This window comes from Procambarus clarkii, chromosome 35, assembly GCF_040958095.1.
Source record: "Procambarus clarkii isolate CNS0578487 chromosome 35, FALCON_Pclarkii_2.0, whole genome shotgun sequence".
In the NCBI taxonomy this organism is placed as follows: Eukaryota; Metazoa; Arthropoda; class Malacostraca; order Decapoda; family Cambaridae; genus Procambarus; species Procambarus clarkii.
This window is the reverse complement of record NC_091184.1, coordinates 23,687,274-23,707,015: the sequence shown is the minus strand read 5'-3', so window position 1 is coordinate 23,707,015 and position 19,742 is coordinate 23,687,274. Positions and strand designations below refer to the sequence as shown.

General features: G+C 43.6%; 1 protein-coding gene across 2 annotated transcripts; it reads right to left on the bottom strand.

Annotated features, from left to right (window-relative positions):
- Nucleotides 1-2,701: 2,701 nt before the first annotated feature.
- Nucleotides 2,702-18,788, bottom strand: LOC138371386 (zinc finger protein 665-like). Of its 2 annotated transcripts, none has more exons than XR_011230431.1 (2): nt 17,263-18,788; nt 2,702-3,040 (listed from the first exon to the last, which is right to left on the bottom strand). XR_011230431.1 is itself a non-coding variant. In XM_069336166.1 (2 exons), exon 1 carries the CDS (start codon nt 18,568-18,570, stop codon nt 17,377-17,379), a length of 1,194 nt encoding a protein of 397 aa, XP_069192267.1. In that variant the 5' UTR covers nt 18,571-18,788; the 3' UTR covers nt 2,702-3,040; nt 17,367-17,376. The 2 variants fall into 2 exon arrangements, 1 of the variants encoding a protein (XP_069192267.1); XM_069336166.1 differs by having other exon boundaries at nt 17,367-18,788.
- Between the last annotated feature and the right edge of the window lie 954 nt (nt 18,789-19,742).

The window sequence follows — 19,742 nt, the reverse complement described above, 5'->3', positions numbered from 1 at the left end:
ACGAAGGGAACATCTGAGTGAATCAAGAGAGCAGAACAGCAGCAGAACAGTGGAGAGGCGAGGAAAAAAGTAAGGGGACGAAGGGAACATCTGAGTGAATCAAGAGAGCAGGGTTATGGGCCCCAGCAACAGCTGGGGGGGGGGGATGAGAGAAAACAATAGCCACAGAAGCGACCAGGACGAGCACCAAGCATCGGCTCCTGGAGACAGACACAAAAGGGGGCGAAAACTATGAAATTAGAAGTTGGAGGTCAAGGAAATTGGCGTAATATCCACGGATGTTCCACGGAAGAATAGACATTGGCAAAAAGAGAAAGGATAGCAACAGAGATCAAAGAAGAAACAAAGGTGAAAAGAGAATACAGCACGTGAAATAAGCACAGGGTCAGGATCAGCGAAGTCAGGGTTAGGGAGCATGGGTAAACTGAGTAAAGAAGGAGGGAAAGAAGTTGGAGGACAGACCACAGGTGGACGAACAGTGCTTGGAGGAGGAAAGGAAGAGGAGGAGGAGGAGGAGGAGGGGAGCTCACCTCAGCAAGGGCAGTATCCGAGACGGAACCGGGGGCTAAACAAACCCCCACAGTAGGAACAGGGAGCTCCACCACCGAATCAGGAGGGGAAGGAACAAAAGAATCAGAGATAGGGGGTTGAGAAGAAAGCGAAGCCTTCTTACCTACCGGGAAGGAGGAAGGAGCGGAGCCAGGTTTCCGCTTCTGACTCAAAGAGACAGGTTTCCCAGTAGCAATGTACTGGGCAATGGACTCCAACATCTCGAAAGGAGAAGAAGAGCGCGAGCGAACAACATGACCACCAGGAGAGCGATGGACATCGGCCCGCACTGTCAGGTGGCGTGGTGAGCCAAGAGACGGAGGAGAATGATGGGATGGAAGACCAGAAGGAGAGGAGAAAGACACAGAAGACATGACAGACTGGGTAAAAAGAAGGGATACCCTAGACAGAGAACCAGAAGGGGGGGACCCTTTGGGACAGAACGGAGGGAAACAGGGGAGGTGGTGGTGGGTGTGTCCGGGTCTAAGGCTTGGAAATGGTTGTGAGACTAAGGTGGGAAGGACGAGGAGAGGAGGAGCGCACCACGCGAGCATAGGATACGCCAGCAAAACAGGGGAGACAATGAACTTAGCGCCGAACCTCAGGAAAAGACAAATGGTCCCGGTGCTTCAAGTTGAGGACAGCCGTCTCAAGTTTGTAACGTATACACGTGCGGGAGAAGGTAGGGTTGGACTCACTGCAATTGAGGCAGCGGACCTAGGGAGAAGTGCACTCCAGCTTAGAGTGACCCTCGCCTCCACACATGGGACAGAGAGAAACAGGACTAGAGCATTTGAGGGCACCATGCCCAAACCTCCAGCACTTATTGCAGAGCCGAGGAGATGGAATATACTCCTGAACGAAGCATCTGGCACCAGCAAGAATGACAGAGGGCGGAAGGGTCCTACCATCAAAGTTAATCTTCACAACCCGAAGGGGCAGAAGGCGATAACCATGAGGGGGATGAGTAAACGTATCCACCTGGAGAACAGAATGACCCTGGGCCTCGAGGATATGCTTGATATCCTCGTGGTCTTTTCAGTCTTTTAAATTCATAACACCAGTCGCAACATGGTGTGGGAGGAGAACAGTGCCAACACTGGAATTTACCCGAGCGTTCTTTGAGACCCAAACAGGGGTCTCGCCAAGGCAGGATAAGGCGGCCAAGCGGGTGGCTGCATCCTGAGGAGCAGCAACGACACGGGTACCAAGACGGGTGGGGTTGAAAGTTACTGAGGCATCTACGGAATCTACAAGATGCCTATGTAGGGAAAAATTGTCAGGAGTTGAATGTAAAGGATGGAGGTCAAAGTACTTAGTCCCTTTAGCAGGACCAAACAAAGCATGGTACGAAATAGTATGGAAAGGGAGCATACGAGAGTAGCCGTGGTGGAGACGGGGATGAGAACTTTTAGAGAGAGATGGGTCAAAAGGCGCAGTAGTCACAATAAGATGGAGCCATGCAAGGGGACGAGGCGGTTACCACAGCAGGCTTGGGGCTTGACCCAACCACAGAGGTGGGAGGGGAGCAGGAAGGAAGAGTCCGGTCTGGGCCTAAACCGGGCCCTGTAGCGGGGGCTACAGATCCTGGTCTTCCTGGATGGTCCAACTCAGGGGCCTGGTTGCCCACCCCATGAGCCTGGGTAAGAGAAGTCGTGTCGTCATCCATGCAGCAAACAGTATCAAAAGTTTGGGACCTGGAACCAAGAGATGCCACCTACCAGGGCAGCCAGGGAGACTGAGCGCGGGCCAGTGCAGGAAGGGTGCGTTGTCCCCAGCGGTGCTCCCCCTTTTCAACAGGAGTGTCCTACTACATCGTCCATTCTCCCACACTGGTGCTAAGACCCCATTCCCCCTGTAGCCCCAGCCTGGACACCCAACCATCCACTCAGGGCGGCCCCTCACAGGCGACCCCTCTAGCGGGTGGTCCGATGGCTCATAAGGCCCCTACGTGGTGCCCTTCAGCACGTCCACCACCCAAAAAGGGGTAGGAGAGGGGGCAAAGGCAACGTACACCGGTCACAGGGAGGTGTACGTGAGCCCCTCACCACGGCAAGGAGGCACCACTGAGGGGTTAAAAGGGGCAATACCAGTCGTCTTGTACTCCAGAAATTATGAAACTTGACAGCAATAATAAGTTTTTAAACCCAAATATACTTTTATTGTTTATTATCAAGACAAGTTAAGGTACACAACTGTTATCAATCAAACCTTTATCGGTATACAAATCATGGAATACATTCTTAAGGAAAAGAACATCACTTGTGATACAGAAATCACAATATCATGATACATTTAATGAACAAATTCACAAAGGCCGTAATGAGGATTCGAACTTGTGTCCGGGCTAAGATGCATGCTAAGGTCCGACTAAGGCGCTTCCGGGATCATCCAGGACGTAAATCAGTACAGCCACGATGGGTCGCACCGCTGCGGCCAGATCACTTCGCCGCCACACCCACACAAGCGACGCCATATTCAAGTGGTGTTCCTGCCAAAGAGAGAAGAAAAAGATTCTCTATAATATTCTCTCTACCCCGAGTAAATACCTAACCTGTCCTCCGATAAAGAGCATCACTTTTTGCTCATATGCATCACACAAGGCAAAAAAATTTACGAGAAAATGAAAGCAACTCGAGAAAGTGATGTACTGTCCCATTTTCTGTTTTGGAGCCTCTGGTAGGGTAGGAGAGACTACTTTAAATTGACCGTTTTCTTGACATTGTGAAACCTTTGGAGGATGGCCTGAAACACCGTCCATCCCCTGAAACCAGGTAATGATGATCACTGTTATTTATTACCCGAGGAACACTTACATTACTGTATAGTGTGCCCAAAGCATGGGCTTTGGGCACGTGTGTTACGAACCAAAATTCCTCGCCTGAGCACGAAGCCATGAAGTCCACGCCATCTGTGAGTCCGCTCCCGAAAATCCCACAACATGGACAACGCCATCTAGTGATGACGAGAGATGCCGGCAATAAGTGCTGGATGCCTGTCCTAGTCGGCTCGTGACGTTGCCACTGCTGACCTCTGGTGAGGTGGCGCTTAGACAGTGAACGCCATCTATGGAGCAAATAGGTGGACGTTTGTGTCTAAGCTAGTAAGTGATGTTTCCTAGTGATCCCATGTAGTGTCCCCAATACTGATGACGTGTCTGCTTTTAGAGTCAACCTAGTACGGCTGTGAGGTACGTTGAGTCAGTCTACCCAAGGCAGCCAAGGTCTCTTCACCAGTCTGCTTTGTAGAAGCTGTGAGCCACCCCCGGACAAACTCTGCTGAGTGTGTGATAGCCTGCCTGATGAGTGGCAGTGACGTAATCCACTGTCTCCGGGGCTGGTTGGTGGAAGAGACCACCCACTGCGGTACCGACCGAGGAGAGTGAACAGCAAGTCACACGAGGCTCCTGCCTAGGGCTCGCAACCCTAGTATTAGTCATGGAGTGGCCTAACAGCGAGGTTGACTAGTACCTGCCAGCTACAGGTTGGACTGTAGTTGTAGGCCATCACGACGAGGCACCCAGTGGGATTGTAATTTGGCTGGCCTGTGGCCTGGGTAGATTCATCGTGGGTTCTGGGCCATGGAAGAGAAAACCAGGAAAGGCTACCCAGAGTGAGCATCACCAAGTATCCAATGTCTTCAGAGGAAGACGAAGATGTAAATACTGTGTAGTAATAATTCTCTTTTGTGACTTTAATTTACATATGGTGGTGGGAAAGGAATATATATAATTAAGTATACTTGTGTATTTAATGTACCTCCCCCGTTGATTTTACTTGCGTTAAGGAGCTCACCCCTTGAAAGCCTCTACTAACTTGGGGCCGAATACCCAAAAAACTAATACCATCAGAAAAGAACCCGGTTGTGTCCCAGTAGGGCCGTAATAACGTGCTCTTAACAAATGAATCAAATTACATCCAAAAGATCTATTTGGTCTCAAGTCTAACACACAATTATGTAAATGAACTCCACATCTCACCAGCTTGTACCATGTAAGGTAGACAACAACAGTTATGGTAAATAAACACTCATCTTGACAATGTCCAAAATGAGCTCATATTCTAGTGTAAAAGTCAAATGAGAAGTAAAGTGTACTTCTAGCACACCCTAACAAACTGTCTTTAATTAAAAATAATTTAAAACACAACAAAACTTTTGGCTACACTGACACCACAACCATTACTCACCAGACTAATCAGACACATTACAATCTCAGATTCTACACACTCACACAGTAAGCTCATTGAAGTGCAAACTAACATTAATAACAGTAGTAAGTCCAACAGAACCAACAAGCTAGAAGGCTTATTCAATCAATTCAATTTCAACAATAAGAGGATCGACTGGGAAGAAATAAATATAGACCTTGGAAACATTCATTGGGAAACCATCTTAAGCGACAAAACTCTCACAAAGGGAATAGCTCCACTGACAGCTGAAACCTACTAGATCTGCTTAGAGCACATGCCTGTGAGGAGGGTCAGAAAGAGGACAACTCTAGAAAGAGAACACACAGGAGACTGCACAGAAGGAAAAAATAACGGAAATTGCTTAAACAGACACAACTGTCTTTAGAAAGGAAAATAAATCTAAAAAGAGAGATCGAAGAAATAATTCTTTGAATAGAGCAGACATTGAAGTGATCATATTAGTGAGGGAAACAGATAACAGACTGAACAAAAACCATCTAATTATCACAGGGGACTTTAATATTGATCTCTGTGAGCCTGAGGACCCTCCTGCTGCTAGTTTCCTCAACTGTATGAATTCCTGCTTCCTCATACCCTTAATTACTAGACCTACTAGAATCACTGACAGTACTGCCACGGCTCTTGATCACATCTGGACCAACATAACCTCTCCGCTTACTTCAGGGATAATCATCGATAGCACTACAGACCATTACCCAACATTTCTCCTAACATTAACAAACCACCTCTAGAGACAAGGGAGATAAGCTTTAGGCTGCACAATGAAACTGCCATGGGCAATTTTATAGCTGCTGCTGCTAATGTCAACTGGGAGACCGAATTAGGTAGCATAGGGGACATCAACCTAGCAGTGCAATCTTTTCTTCAAAAAACTCTCAGCCTTTAAAACATCCACTGTCCTATGCTAACGAAACAAGTCACAACTGAAAGGCTAAACAATCCTTGGCTTACAAAGAGAATACTTAAATCTATTAATAAAAACATGACCTTGAGAAGAAGTATAGGTTAGGAATTATCTCCAAAATTTTTTCAAAGAATTACTCATCATTGCTGTTTAAAATAATTAGAAGAGCCAAAATTAAATACTACGAAGATAAATTTACCTAAAGAAAGGGCAACATTAAGAAAACATGGAACACAATTTCACAAATATTGGGATCAAAGAAGACCTTAAATAACAAACCAATACTTCTGTCCAATAACGATGGTCCGCTTACAGCCTCTGATACTACTATTGAGTTCAATAGGCTCTTCTCTTCCATTGGGTCATCCCTTGCAAATGATATTCCATCTTCCAGTACTGATGTTCAGGACTATCTTACAGGTAAGTATCCACAGTCTCTGTACCTATCGCCTGCAAATTCCACTGATGTTAATGAGATAATCCTTTTGCTTAAAACCAAATCATATCTTGAGAAGATACCAACTTTAATATACAAAAAAGCCTCCAGATCTTTAGCTCCTGCTATTGCATTGCTCTTCAACAAGTCACTTGAACTCCAAACCTTTCCAGATTATCTAAAAAAAAAGCGAGAGTAACTCCTGTCCACAAATGTGGTGATCTCACTGATGTTAACAACTACAGACCTATATCAATCCTGCCAAACTTGTCAAAAATATTTGAAAACCTCATCTACAGCAGCTTTACTCTTATCTAGCCAAACACAATATACTTAGCTCTTGTCAATAAGGCTTTAGTCCCAAAGAAAGTACTAACGAAGCAATTATTAGTATGATTAACTTAATTCATGCAGCTCTTGATAAAAATGAGTTCTCTGTTGGGTTACTTGTGACCCTGCATAAAGCTTTTGACACTGTCAACCACCAAAACCTTCTTCGTAAAATACATCATTATGGAGTCAGAGGTCACTCCCTGCAATACCTCAAATCTTACCTTACTGACAGACTCCAGTACGTTTCTGTGAATAATTCAATTTCTCCCACCCTACCCATCAACATTGGTGTTCCTCAGGGCAGCATACTTGGCCCTCTCCTCTTTCTCATCTACATTAATGACCTTCCAAATGCCTCCCAACACCTCAAACCAATTCTATTTGCTGACGACACAACTTTCATTTACTCCAGTCCTGACCCCCTTGCTCTAAATGTCACAGTGAATACTGAGCTAAATAAAGTCCATCTTTGGCTAACTGCCAACAAACTCACCCTCAACATTGACAAAACTTTCTATATTTTGTTTGGCAATAAATCCTCAAATCAAATAAATGTCAGGATAAATAATACCAAAATTTGTAACAAAATAGATGGCAAATTCCTTGGCATTCTCATTGTCCACGAGCTGAATTTCCAGGGACACATTCTAAATATATAAAAAAAATGTTTCAAAAACTGCTGGCATTCTTTCTAAGATCAGATATTATGTACCTCGCCCTGCCCTGGTGACGCTCTATTACTCCCTCATCTATCCTTATCTCAACTTTGGTATTTGTGCTTGGGGTCCTACTACCCAAAATCCTTTACATCCTCTAATTACTCAACACAAAGCTGCTATTAGGACAATATCCAACTCTGGCCCCAGACATCACTCGGTACCTCTACTCAAATCTCTGAATATGTTAGATATTAAGTCACTGCACATCCTCTCATGTGTATTATATATATATATAATGTTGAACTGTAATGCCAATTCTGACCTTAAAAGCTTCACTGAAGGTTGTAACAGAACCCATGAGCTCCACACCAGAAACAAATACCTTTTTGATATTCCAAGAGTATGACTTAATCAAACTAGAAATGCCATCTGCAGACTTTGACCCATCTGTGAAGTCGGAAATGGAGCGCGAGTGTGATGAAAAGTGTGCAAGGAAAAGTACGACATAAGTGAAAGTGAGGAGGGGTGTTGTAGGGACTGCACAATGTAGTGAAGACAGTAGCGATCACAGCGATCCTGTATAGACAGGATGCCTGTTTCGACATACAGGCTTAGGGTAGGAGTCGAACGCAAGGCACCAGGGCTGAAGAATAACCCAGTATGGTGCAGAGCATCAAGACAGCAAAGAGTAAAATGAGAGGCAGATAAGTAAGCACGACAACCATAATTGAGTTTAGACAGTATGAGAGAGGAGCGTGCTCGTATCAGCTCCCCAGGAAGTATAACTTACCTTAAGTAAGTTACGGACCTTAAAACATTCAACTCAGAGGTAAGAGATATGGGGAGACCAAGACAAATGAGTGTTAAAGAATAACCCCATAAGTTTAGCAGAATCTATGCACAAAAGGGGATTACCATAAAGCGACAAAGGGGGACGAAGAATGACCTACTTCTGAGTAAAAGTCAGAGCACAAGTTTTAGTTGTAGAGAACTTGATGCCATGATTGATTGTCCAGGACGACACGGCATCAATCGCAAGTTGAAGATGCAGTTGGAGGAAAGGCAATTCATCACCTCGACATCGAAGGGTAAGATCGCTGACAGAGAGCTGAGAAGATGCCAGAGGAAAGGGAGTAAAGATGATTGAGGGCAACCAGGAAAATGAGCAAGTGCTCAGAACACTACCGTAGGGTACACCTTCGTATTGCCGAAAAGAGGCAGAATGGTACAAACCCTCACTCTAAAGGAACGATTAGAGAGGAAGCTTTGTAGGAAGAGAAAGGGATTACCACGAAGGCCAAAGTAACAGAGTTGGGACAGAATACAGTATGCCATCTCCAGGTGGTGTCGTATGCCTTTTCCAGGTCAAAAAAGGACAACAGCAACAACAGAGATCTTTGCAGCAAAAGCAGTATGAATATAGACATCAGGTTCATCAAGACATCAGTCATGTTTTGACACTTGCGAAAGCCAAATTGAGAACGGGAGAGGTGGCAATAGTGTTCCAAAATCCACATCATACCGACATTGAACATACATTCAAAGAGTATGGAGATGCAACTCGTGAGGGCAATAGGGCAGATGCCCTTAGGAGCTGTCCCTAGAGACCCTGGTTTTCGAATAGGAAAAACAACCACCTCAAGCCAGTCCTTAGGGACAGATGACGACTCGCAGATATGGTTAAACAGATTCAGTATATACTGAAATGTGCATTGAGGGAGATGACATTCATTATGAGATGTTTTGCCATCTGAGCCCGCTGCCATAGAACCGCAATGAATCAGGGCAGACTGGAGTTTGGAAAGAGAGAAAGGGTCATTATAGAGAAGCTGGAGATGCATGTGAAAATCTATGGAACAAGATTCATGAAGGTGCTTGCGAACAAGGAAAGATGGAGGAAGACTAGAGCTGGAGCCAAGAGTCAACAAAACGGGGAACCCAGTTCGGTGGCAACCGACACTGGATTCGCCACAATAGAACCACAGAAGTGAAGGGCTGGCGAGATATCTGGAACAAACTTACCCGATATCTTACAGATTTTCTTCCTGATCTGGGGCAGAGGAGTATCAGTCATAATGGTGGAGACAAAAGATTTCAAACTCACACGTTTAGCCGTACGGACCGCACTCGCCTTGTGAAACAAAAGAAAACAAACAACCAAATGTCTGTATCTGTCTTACTTCTATGCTGCGCTCTTACAGCAGACAGCCAAAACACAGCCTGCAGTCCACCAGGGAACGCACTTCCACATGCCTCGGGAGGTAGAGCTAGGAATAGAGCGAAGGGCAGCGTCTAATATGGTGTGATGAAAAAGGAGTAAGGCTTGAGGGAGAGGCAGATCAGAGTGGTCGAAAAGAGTAGCATGTAGGGTGAATAGATCCCAGTTAGCCTTGGCAAACTGGCACCTAGGGACGTAGACGGAAGGGTGAAAAGAGAAAAAGGTGACAAGGATGGGGAAATGGTTACTGTTATGGAGGTCACGAAGAACCCGCCATGTGAAATCTAAATAAAGAGAACAGGGGCAGGAGAGAAAGATCAAGACAGGAGACGGTGCAAGAGCAGGTGTCAACATAAGTGGGTTCACCAGAATTCAGAAGAGACAGAGAAGAACAGAGGACGAACCCTTCGGGAAGGCGGCCCCGTGTGCAGAACATCGCCCCAGAGGGTATGCCGACAGGTAAAATCACCCAACAGGAGCACAGGCTCTGGTAAAGAGTCCAATGGGTGTTTAAGACCTGGAAGAGAAAGTGGGAAATTTGGGGGGAGATAAATGGAACAGACTGTATACCAATTACTCAAAAGATATGGGCCACAGAACACTCAATGTGCAACTGGAAAAGTATGGGGACGAAGGTAATATCAGTACGAATCAAAAGAGCAGTAGTGTTATGGGCCCTAGCAAAAAATGGAGGGGGAAAGAGAATGGCGTAACCACGGAAGTGACCAGGACAAGTGCCAAGCATCGGCTCCTGGAGACAGACACAAAGCAGTGAAAACTGTGATATCCGAAGCTGGAATTCATATAAGTTGGCATAAAATACACGAATATTCAAATGAAGAATAAACATTGTCAAAAATAGAGAGAATAGAAATAGAGAACATGGGTCAAACAAAGGCAAATTAAAACAGTATACTAAGCAAGATCAGGATCAGTGAAATTGGGGTTATGGGGCATAGATAAATCTAGCTAGAACAGGTAAATCTATCAAGAACAGGTACATCTAGCAGGAACAATGGAGTCTTTTTATTAAGGTAGTGGTAGGATGAACCAGAGGTGGACTGACCGGGTCTAGAGCAGCATTGGAGAGGTGTGGTCAAGGCAATCAGGGAGAGGAGGGGCAGAAACAGGGGAGCACACCTCATCAAGGGCAGCATCCAAGAGAGAATTGAGGGCCAAGGGAATTTCCATATTTGGGACAGAGTACTTAACCACCGAAATGGGAGAGGGATTCAGGGATAGAGTCGGAGTCGGAAGGTGAGGAAGAGATTGATGCCTTCTTACCTGCTTGGGAGGAAGAAGAGGAGCCAGGCTTATGTTTCTAACATAGACAGGTGTGCCAGTAGCATCGTACTGGGCGACAGCCGTTGCAGTCTCAACAGGAGAAGGAGAACAGGAGCAGTCAATATGAAGATTGCTGGGAGGAGGGACAACGACCTGGATGGACAGGAGGTGTGGAGGGACAAAATACAAGAGGGGAGGGCCGAGAAGGAAAAGAGGGCACAGGAGACAGGGAAGACTGGGAAGGAAGGAAGGAAGGAAGGAAGGAAGGAAGGAAGGAAGGAAGGAAGGAAGGAAGGAAGGAAGGAAGGAAGGAAGGAAGGAAGGAAGGAAGGAAGGGAAGGAAGGAAGGAAGGAAGGAAGGAAGGAAGGAAGGAAGGAAGGAAGGAAGGGATGGGAGACACCAGACAGAGATCTAGGAGGAAGACCCTCTGGCCCAGAATTCAATAGAGCAGGTGAGGTGGTGGTGGTGTCCAAGTCCATGGCCTGGAAACAGTTGCAAAACTGAGAAAGTGGGAGAGGGCGAAAAGTGGAACACAATATACGAGTATAAGACATGCCAGAGGAAGATAAAAGATGGTGTACTTGGCGTCTCACCTCAAGAAAAGATAAATGATTCTGATGTTTCAAATTGAGGATGGTTTCCTCAAATTTGTATTGCACACATGTGCGGGAGAAGGTAGGGTGGGCATCACTACAATTGATGCAGTGAGCTTGGGAAGAAAAGCACTGTCTTATAATGACCTGAGTATCCACACAAGGGGCATCAGAGACACGGCACTTGTGCATTTGAAGGGATCATGCCCAAATTTCCAGCACCTATGGCAAAGGGGAGGAGAACAGATGCTCCTTCAGGAGCATCTGGCACCAGCAAGAATTACGAAAGACAGAAGGGACCTACTATCAAAAGTGATCTTCATTACGCAAAGAGACTGGCCAGGATGACCACGAGGGAGGTCGAGTAACATATCAATCTGGAGCATTGAATGGCCTTGGGTTTCAAGAATATGTTTACTATCCTTGTGGCAATCTATTGGGGCAATCCCTATATATCTACATTATATATATATTTAAATATATATATATATATATATATATATATATATATATATATATATATATATATATATATATATATATATATATATATATATATATAAATGCACAACTTGCCTAAACACGCAAGAGAGATTATACAACCTTAGAACACTTTCCCACCAGGAGATTCGAACCCTAGCCAGCACAGAAGCCTTACAGCAACTGGCATAACTGGTACGCCTTTAACCCACTGCACCACAGCTCAGACCCTTAAAAGAGATAGTAATTTCAGAGTATTTAAATAAATAAATTCTCCAAAGTAAATAAATAAATACATAAATAAATAAATTAAATACGATAAATGAATAAATTAAATAAATAAATACTCTGGAGAAAATACTCCGAAATTACCATCTCTTTTAAGGGTCTGAGCTGTGGTGCAGTGGGTTAAAGGCGTACCAGTTATGCCAGTTGCTGTAAGGCTTCTGTGCTGGCTAGGGTTCGAATCTCCTGGTGGGAAAGTGTTCTAAGGTTGTATATATATATATATATATATATATATATATATATATATATATATATATATATATATATATATATATATATATATATGTTATTAAATATGACCGAAAAAGTAAGATTAATAATTCTAACACAAATTTTCTCAATATTTGTTATGTTTCTTTTCACTGTTGATAGTAATTGAAAAATCAATTCTCCAAAATTCATTTTTATTTCTAGTCTGATGCGACACTTGAACGCGTTTCGTAATAACTTATTACATTTTCAAAGACTTTTAGTTTACATACACACAACTATAACCTGCAAACACTAAACAGAGTTCTTACTATCCTATGATTTAAGCATCTTTCATTTCATACCCGCATTTTGGGTGAGGTGATATGTTACAATCAGTTTTGGATGAGGTGAACAAAACTTTCAACACAGGACAGAACACGAAACAATGGGTATTGAGTAAATTGAAGGTAAGGATGGAAGTAAGTGCAAAGGGCCTATTGGCCCATATTTCCTGATGCTTCTATATTGGAGCGGAGTCTTGAAGTGGGTAGAATATAGTTATGTATTAATTGGCTGTTGATTGCTGGTGTTCACTTCTTGATGTGTAGTGCCTTGCAGATGTCAAGCTGCCTGCTATCGCTGAATCTATCGATGATTTCTGTGTTGTTTGCTAAGATTTCTCTGGTGATGGTTTGGTTGTGGATAGAGATTATATGTTCCTTAATGGAGCCCAGTTGCTTATGCATCGTTAATTGCCTGGAAAGAGATGCTGTTGTCTTGCCTATATACTGAGTTCTTTGAGGCTTATAGTCCCCAAGTGGGCATTTGAAGGCATAGACGACATTGGTCTCTTTTAAAGCATTCTGCTTTATGTCAGGAGAGTTTCTCATGAGTAGGTTGGCCGTTTTTTTGGTTTTATAGTAAATCGTCAGTTGTATCTTCTGATTTTTGTCTGTAGGGATAACGTTTCTATTAACAATATCTTTCTGGACCATTTCCTCCGTTTTATAAATAAATAAATAAATGTCTATTTAGGTAAGGTACATATACATACAAGAGATTTTACAAAGTTTGTTGGATTAATAGATAGAGCTAGTACTGGTATATACAATGCCTAAAGCCACTATTACGCAAAGCGTTTTGTGCAGGAAAAACATTAATGACTAAAGCTTAATACTAATGGGTAAAAAATAAAATGTGTTGAGAACAAACAAAAATAGAGGTAAAAGAGAGGAGGAACATGGCTGAAAAAGCAGCACAAATACAATTACAAATTATTACAGACAATTACATTCAAACAGCGTTGATTTGAAAAAAAAAAACAGACATGGGTTGACAACAGAGGGGTAAGGTAGGTTACAGGTGATTTTTTAGGTAATGCTTCGTTATCTTAAACTGGTTGAGAGAGGTACAGTTTTTAACATGGTTGCGAAGGTCATTCCACATTCTGGGTCCCTTGATTTGTAGAGCATTTCTAGTTTGATTAAGTCGTACTTAATCAAGCCTCTTATGAGCTGAGGAAAAGAAGTTTCTGTAAAATAGTCTAATAGGGGGTATAAGTGTTGTGTTAGTTGTCTCTTCAGAGGTTGCATGTCGTTTCACCTTCCTTCTTATGATGTCTTCAACGAAACCATTAAAGAAGCCGTTGTTGACTAGGACCTGCCTTACACTTCAGAGTTCTTCATCGACTTTCTTTCATCTTGAGCTGTGGCTGAGAGCACGGTCGACATAAGCATTAACAACACTCCTCTTGTACCTGTCTGGGCAGTCACTGTTGGCATTCAGGCACATTCCTATGTTTGTATGTTTAGTGTAGACTGCAGTGTGGAAACCTCCGCTCCTTTCCATGACTGTTACATCTAGAAAGGGCAGCTTCCCATCCTACTCCATCTCGTAAGTGAAACGCAACACAGAATTCTGCTCAAATGCCTCCTTCAGCTCCTGCAGAAGTCTAACATCAGGTACCTGTGTAAAAATGTCGTCAACATACCTGCAGTATATGGCCGGTTTCAAGTTCATGTCGACTAAGACCTTTTGCTCGATGGTACCCATGTAGAAGTTCGCAAACAGGACACCTAGAGGAGAACCCATGGCGACCCCATTTACTTGCTTATACATGTGCCCATCCAGGCTCAAGAAGGGTGCCTCTTTAGTACAAGTTTGGAGTAGTTTCCTTAGAATGTTTTCTAGTATGTCAAGAGGAGTACAGGCCGGATCACGATACACTCTGTCTGCTATCATTCCGATTCTTTCATCCACAGGTACGTTGGTAAACAGTGATTCTACGTCCAACGAGGCTCTTATCCCTGTGGCCCGTGTTCCCCGCAGTAAGTCAACAAATTCCTTTGGAGACTTCAGGCTGAAGGTGCAAGGGACATAAGGAGTCACCAAGCCGTTGAGTCGCTTCACCAGTCTGTAAGTGGGTGTAGGTATCTGGAAGATGATTGGCCGAAGTGGGTTTCCAGGCATATGTGTCTTGACATTTCCATACGCATATATATAATATATATATATATATATTATATATATATATATTATATATATATATATATATATATATATATATATGTGTGCGTCGTACCTAGTAGCCAGAACGCACTTCTCAGCCTACTATGCAAGGCCCGATTTGCCTAATAAGCCAAGTTTTCATGAATTAATGTTTTTTCGACTACCTAACCTACCTAGCCTAACCTAACCTAACTTTTTCGGCTACCTAACCTAACCTATCTTTATAGGTTAGGTTAGGTAAGGTAGCCGAAAAAGTTAGGTTAGTCAAAAAACAATTAATTCATGAAAACTTGGCTTATTAGGCAAATTGGGCCTTGCATAGTAGGCTGAGAAGTGCGTTCTGGCTACTAGGTACATGTGTGCTCTAAATGTGCATATGTGCACATATATATATGTGCTCTATATATATGTGTGCTCTAAAGAAAAAGGATGGAGGGATCAGGCCAATAGCTGTGGGCAATTCTCTCCGGCGCCTCGTCGCAAAGGCAGCTGCAAGAACAGTTAGTGATGCAGCGGCCAACATGCTGAAGCAAAAACAGCTCGGGTTTGGCATTCCACAAGGGTGTGAGGCGGCAGCCCATGCAGCTCGAGCCTTCATCGCCAACATCACATACGAAAAGGCCCTTATCAAGCTAGATTTCAAAAATGCCTTCAATTTGGTGCGGAGGAATGCTGTACTCCGTGCGGTTCAGTCATTTCCCTTCCCTCTACCCTTTTGTACATTCATGCTACAGTATGGATCTTAAGCTACTTTTTGGCGAACATGAAACTGACTCGCGAGAAGGCGTCCAACAGGGTGACCCCCTTGCTCCTCTCCTTTTCTGCTTAGTCATCAAACAAGTCACAGAGGTCCTGTCCAGCGAGCTTAACATCTGGTTCTTGGATGATGGTACCCTAGCTGATTCCCAAGACTCAATCCTGGAGGACATCAGAAAAATCCAGGAGCAAGGTGCAGTTTTAGGCCTCACCCTGAACCCTTCTAAATGTGAAATAATATGTTCCAACCAGGGCATCATAGAGAGAATAGAGGGTCTTCTGCCAAATATCCATAAAACTAAACCTGAAGACAGCACACTCCTAGGAGCTCCCCTGGGGTTGAAAGCCATCGATGAGGTCCTTGATAAGAAAATCGCCGACCTTAAGAGAATGGATGGGAGGATTGAGGATATTGATGCTCATGATGCACTCTACCTCATCACCAGATGTCTGTCCCTCCCCAGCTTAACCTACTTTCTGAGGTGTTCACCATCTTACAGTAGCCAAAAACTAAGTGAGTATGACCGGTTACTGAAATCAATGCTAAAAAAAGCCCTTAACCTTTCTCTCGATGACCTACAGTGGAAACAAGCCTCTCTTCCCGTAAGACTTGGGGCCTCGGAGTTCGAACAGCAACGCAAATCGCTGTTCCAGCCTTCCTGTCCTCCTTATCAGCATCCGACGACCTTGTGAAGGAAATTCTACCTGCCCACTTACATCAGCTGGCAGGTGTACATGATCCCAATTTTACACGCTGTGCCAGAGTGGGCCTCTCGTGCAGGCCAATCACCTCAACCACCATCCCCAAAAGCCCACAAGCAATCCAGCTGGGATGGCCCCATTGTAGACCAAGTTGCTGCAGAGTGCCTGGGTGCTGCAACAACACAACACAACATTGCTCGCCTCACAGCAGTAGCAGCACCACATGCAGGGGATTTCCTGTTAGCAACCCCAATGTCGGCAACTGGCACGCGTCTCACACCACACGCCCTCCGAATTGCTGTGGCCCTCCGCCTTGCTGCCCCAATCCACACCAGATATAGGTGTATTTGCGGCGAGGTGGTGGCTGACAGGTACGGCCACCATGGCCTACTCTGCCAAAGCACAGGGGGATGGCACTCGAGGCACAGTGAAGTTAACGACATCATCAAGAGGAGCCTCACCACAGCTGGATGCCCGGCTGAAAGAGAGCCCCGTTACCTAACGCACCGTAACTCTGATGCTCTTATTGGTCGCCTGGATGTTATCACAGTGAACCCCTGGAAGAATGGCAAGCAGTTGGTATGGGACTACACGTGCATATCAACCCTGGCTAACACCTACATTAACCTCAGTGTTGCACAACCAGGTGGCGCTGCCACCCACAGGGAAGCAGCCAAATCCTGTAAGTATAGAGAACTGGATCACCACTACAATTTTGTCCCCATTGCTTCCGAGACACTCGGCGCCTGGGGTAACCTACATTTCCCTATCAATCAAATGGTCTCATCTTAAGTACGTCTCAGACTGTCTTCTTCACCAGCACCAATGCTAAATAATATTACAACAATAATGTAATGAATCTCTTAGCTACAGAGTATATTACATTTTAAATAAATTTTCACAGAGAACAAAAACAGAAATCACACTATTATTTACATACATATGAAGAAAAACATTTAAAGCTTTGATTTATCTTTGCTAAACTAAAGAGATATTTCTATACTTATAAGCAATTTTGAATTTTTCTATGGTGGCAGCTTCTCTAGTTCTTGCTTGGTCATCTAACTTTCATAAAAGAACAATAAAATAAAATATCTTGATCTTTACCTTTCATGGTGAAGTGTATTTCTCAAACAAAATAAAATTACCTTTGAAGAACATCCAACTGACATTGTGATAGCACACTGTTAGATTAAAGTTAAGTTAATATACCTGTATGTGCCTCATTATCCTTCAACATTCTCTTAATTACCTTCCACACTTTAAGTGTTTAGCCTATTATCTGCATGTATCATTTTGTGCTTCTTCATATCACTAAGACGACTGAATCTCTTCCCACACTCTGGACACTCGTGAGGCTTGTCACCTGAATGCACTAACATGTGTGTCTTCATACTTCCAAGACGACTGAATCTCTTCCCACACTCTGGACACTCGTGAGGCTTGTCACCTGAATGCACTAACATATGCCTTATTATTATTCCACGTTCTCTAAATTTTTTGCCACACTCAGCACATTGAAAAGGTCTCTTATACGCATGCACCATCCTGTGAGTCTTCATACGTCCATGCTGACTGAATCTCTTCCCACACTCGGGACACTCGTGAGGCTTATCACCTGAATGCACTAACATGTGAGTCTTCATATTTCCACGCTCACTGAATCTTTTCCCACACTCTGGACACTCGTGAGGCTTATCACCTGAATGCACTAACATGTGAGTCGTCATATTTCCACGTTTACTGAATCTCTTCCCACACTCTGGACACTCGTGAGGCTTGTCACCTGAATGTACTAACATGTGAGTCGTCATATTTCTACGTTGACTGAATCTCTTCCCACACTCTGGACACTCGTGAGGCTTGTCACCTGAATGCACTAACATGTGAGTCTTCATACTTCCAAGAAGCCTGAATCTCTTCCCACACTCTGGACACTCGTGAGGCTTGTCACCTGAATGCACTAACATGTGCCTTATTATAGTTCCACGTCCTCTAAATTTTTTGCCACACTCGGCACATTGAAAAGGTCTCTCATCCGCATGCACCATCCTGTGAGTCTTCATACTTCCACGATGACTGAATCTCTTCCCACACTCTGGACACTCATGAGGTTTGTTACCTGAATGTACTAACATGTGCTGTATTATATTTCCACGTTCTTTAAATTTTTTGCCACACTCAGCACATTGAAAAGGTCTCTCATCCGAATGTACCATCCTGTGAGTCTTCATATGTCCATGCTGACTGAATCTCTTCCCACACTCTGGACACTCGTGAGGTTTGTCACCTGAATGCACTAACATATGAGTCGTCATACTTTGACGTAGACTGAATTTCTTCCCACACTCTGGACACTCATAAGGTTTGTCTCCTGAATGCACTAACATGTGACGCTTCACACTTCCAGGACGGGTGAATACCTTCCGACACTGTGGACACTGGTGAGTCTTCATCTTCTTTATGACAGGTGCAGTTTGTGTGAAGGTTTTCTCCCCCGGATGTTGGGAGAAGCATCAAGGCTTCAGTGTTGTTTCTTAGAGTTAGACTTGATGTGAGCACTTGGCGATCAATGGTGGTGCTTCTTCTTTATGATAGGTACAGTTTGTGTCAAGGTTTTCTCTTAATGCTCGTGCTGGACATCACCGGCGGGTGCTGCTAAAATGGTGGCGATTGTTTACCCTCTCATCACCTAAGCGTTCCAATGTTTTTGTCTGGTTCCATATATCATTTTTCCTACTTCTTATTTTTGTTTATAACTGGTCATTTACAATTAACACTTGTATTTATATTCATGTTTTTCAATCAAAGAGTGTACTTGAAATGGTTTCTTTAAACATAAAGCCACACGATTATACTTTTTGAAGGAAATAGCTTTCCCATACTGGATGCACTACATGCGCAGATTGACCAACAGGAGTTTCATATTCATTTTTATTTATATATATATATATGGGGACTGGTCAAGTCGTATACTGCAATTTCGGATACCGGGCTAGAAACAACTTCGTTCACTGAGAAATTTGTACATACAAACCATTCCGTTCGTATATGTGCTGGTTTGTGTTCACTGCTGTTCTCGTCTGAATAAATACATGGCACTTGTTCATATAATTAGCGCTTCCATTATTAGAATTATTTATTTAATTCTAATAATGATTTGAGATTAAAGGATTTAAGACTAACACGTTTAGAAACAAGGCGCCCCCGAAGGAGGCTATTATTTGTTATGCACCCCATACTCAACCAGTAAGTAGTGGAGCAAAACATAGATTACATGGTCATAAAGTCTTAATCAGACCGATTCAATTCTATTTCTTTCTTTATTATGCACCCCATACCTATCCCGTGGGCGGTGGTGTAAAGGATTACAGAGGCACATAATCGGTTCAGGAACTGAACCCTCTAGTTCGTTTAGCTAAGCAAATAATAATTTGTGACGCTAGTTACAAAATTATTAATATTATATATACATGTACACACTCTCATACATACATGTACATATATATATACGTATACATATATACATACACATACATATCTAATCACCTACACAAATACACACATCAATAATCTTTGTGTCACAAGTGATCAACAAGAGGCTCACAACAGTCACTATACAAGGCAC

Coding starts and splice junctions, on each gene's coding strand:
- LOC138371386 (XM_069336166.1), bottom strand. CDS start 18,570: ATGAAGACTCACCAGTGTCCACAGTGTCGGAAGGTATTCACCCGTCCT.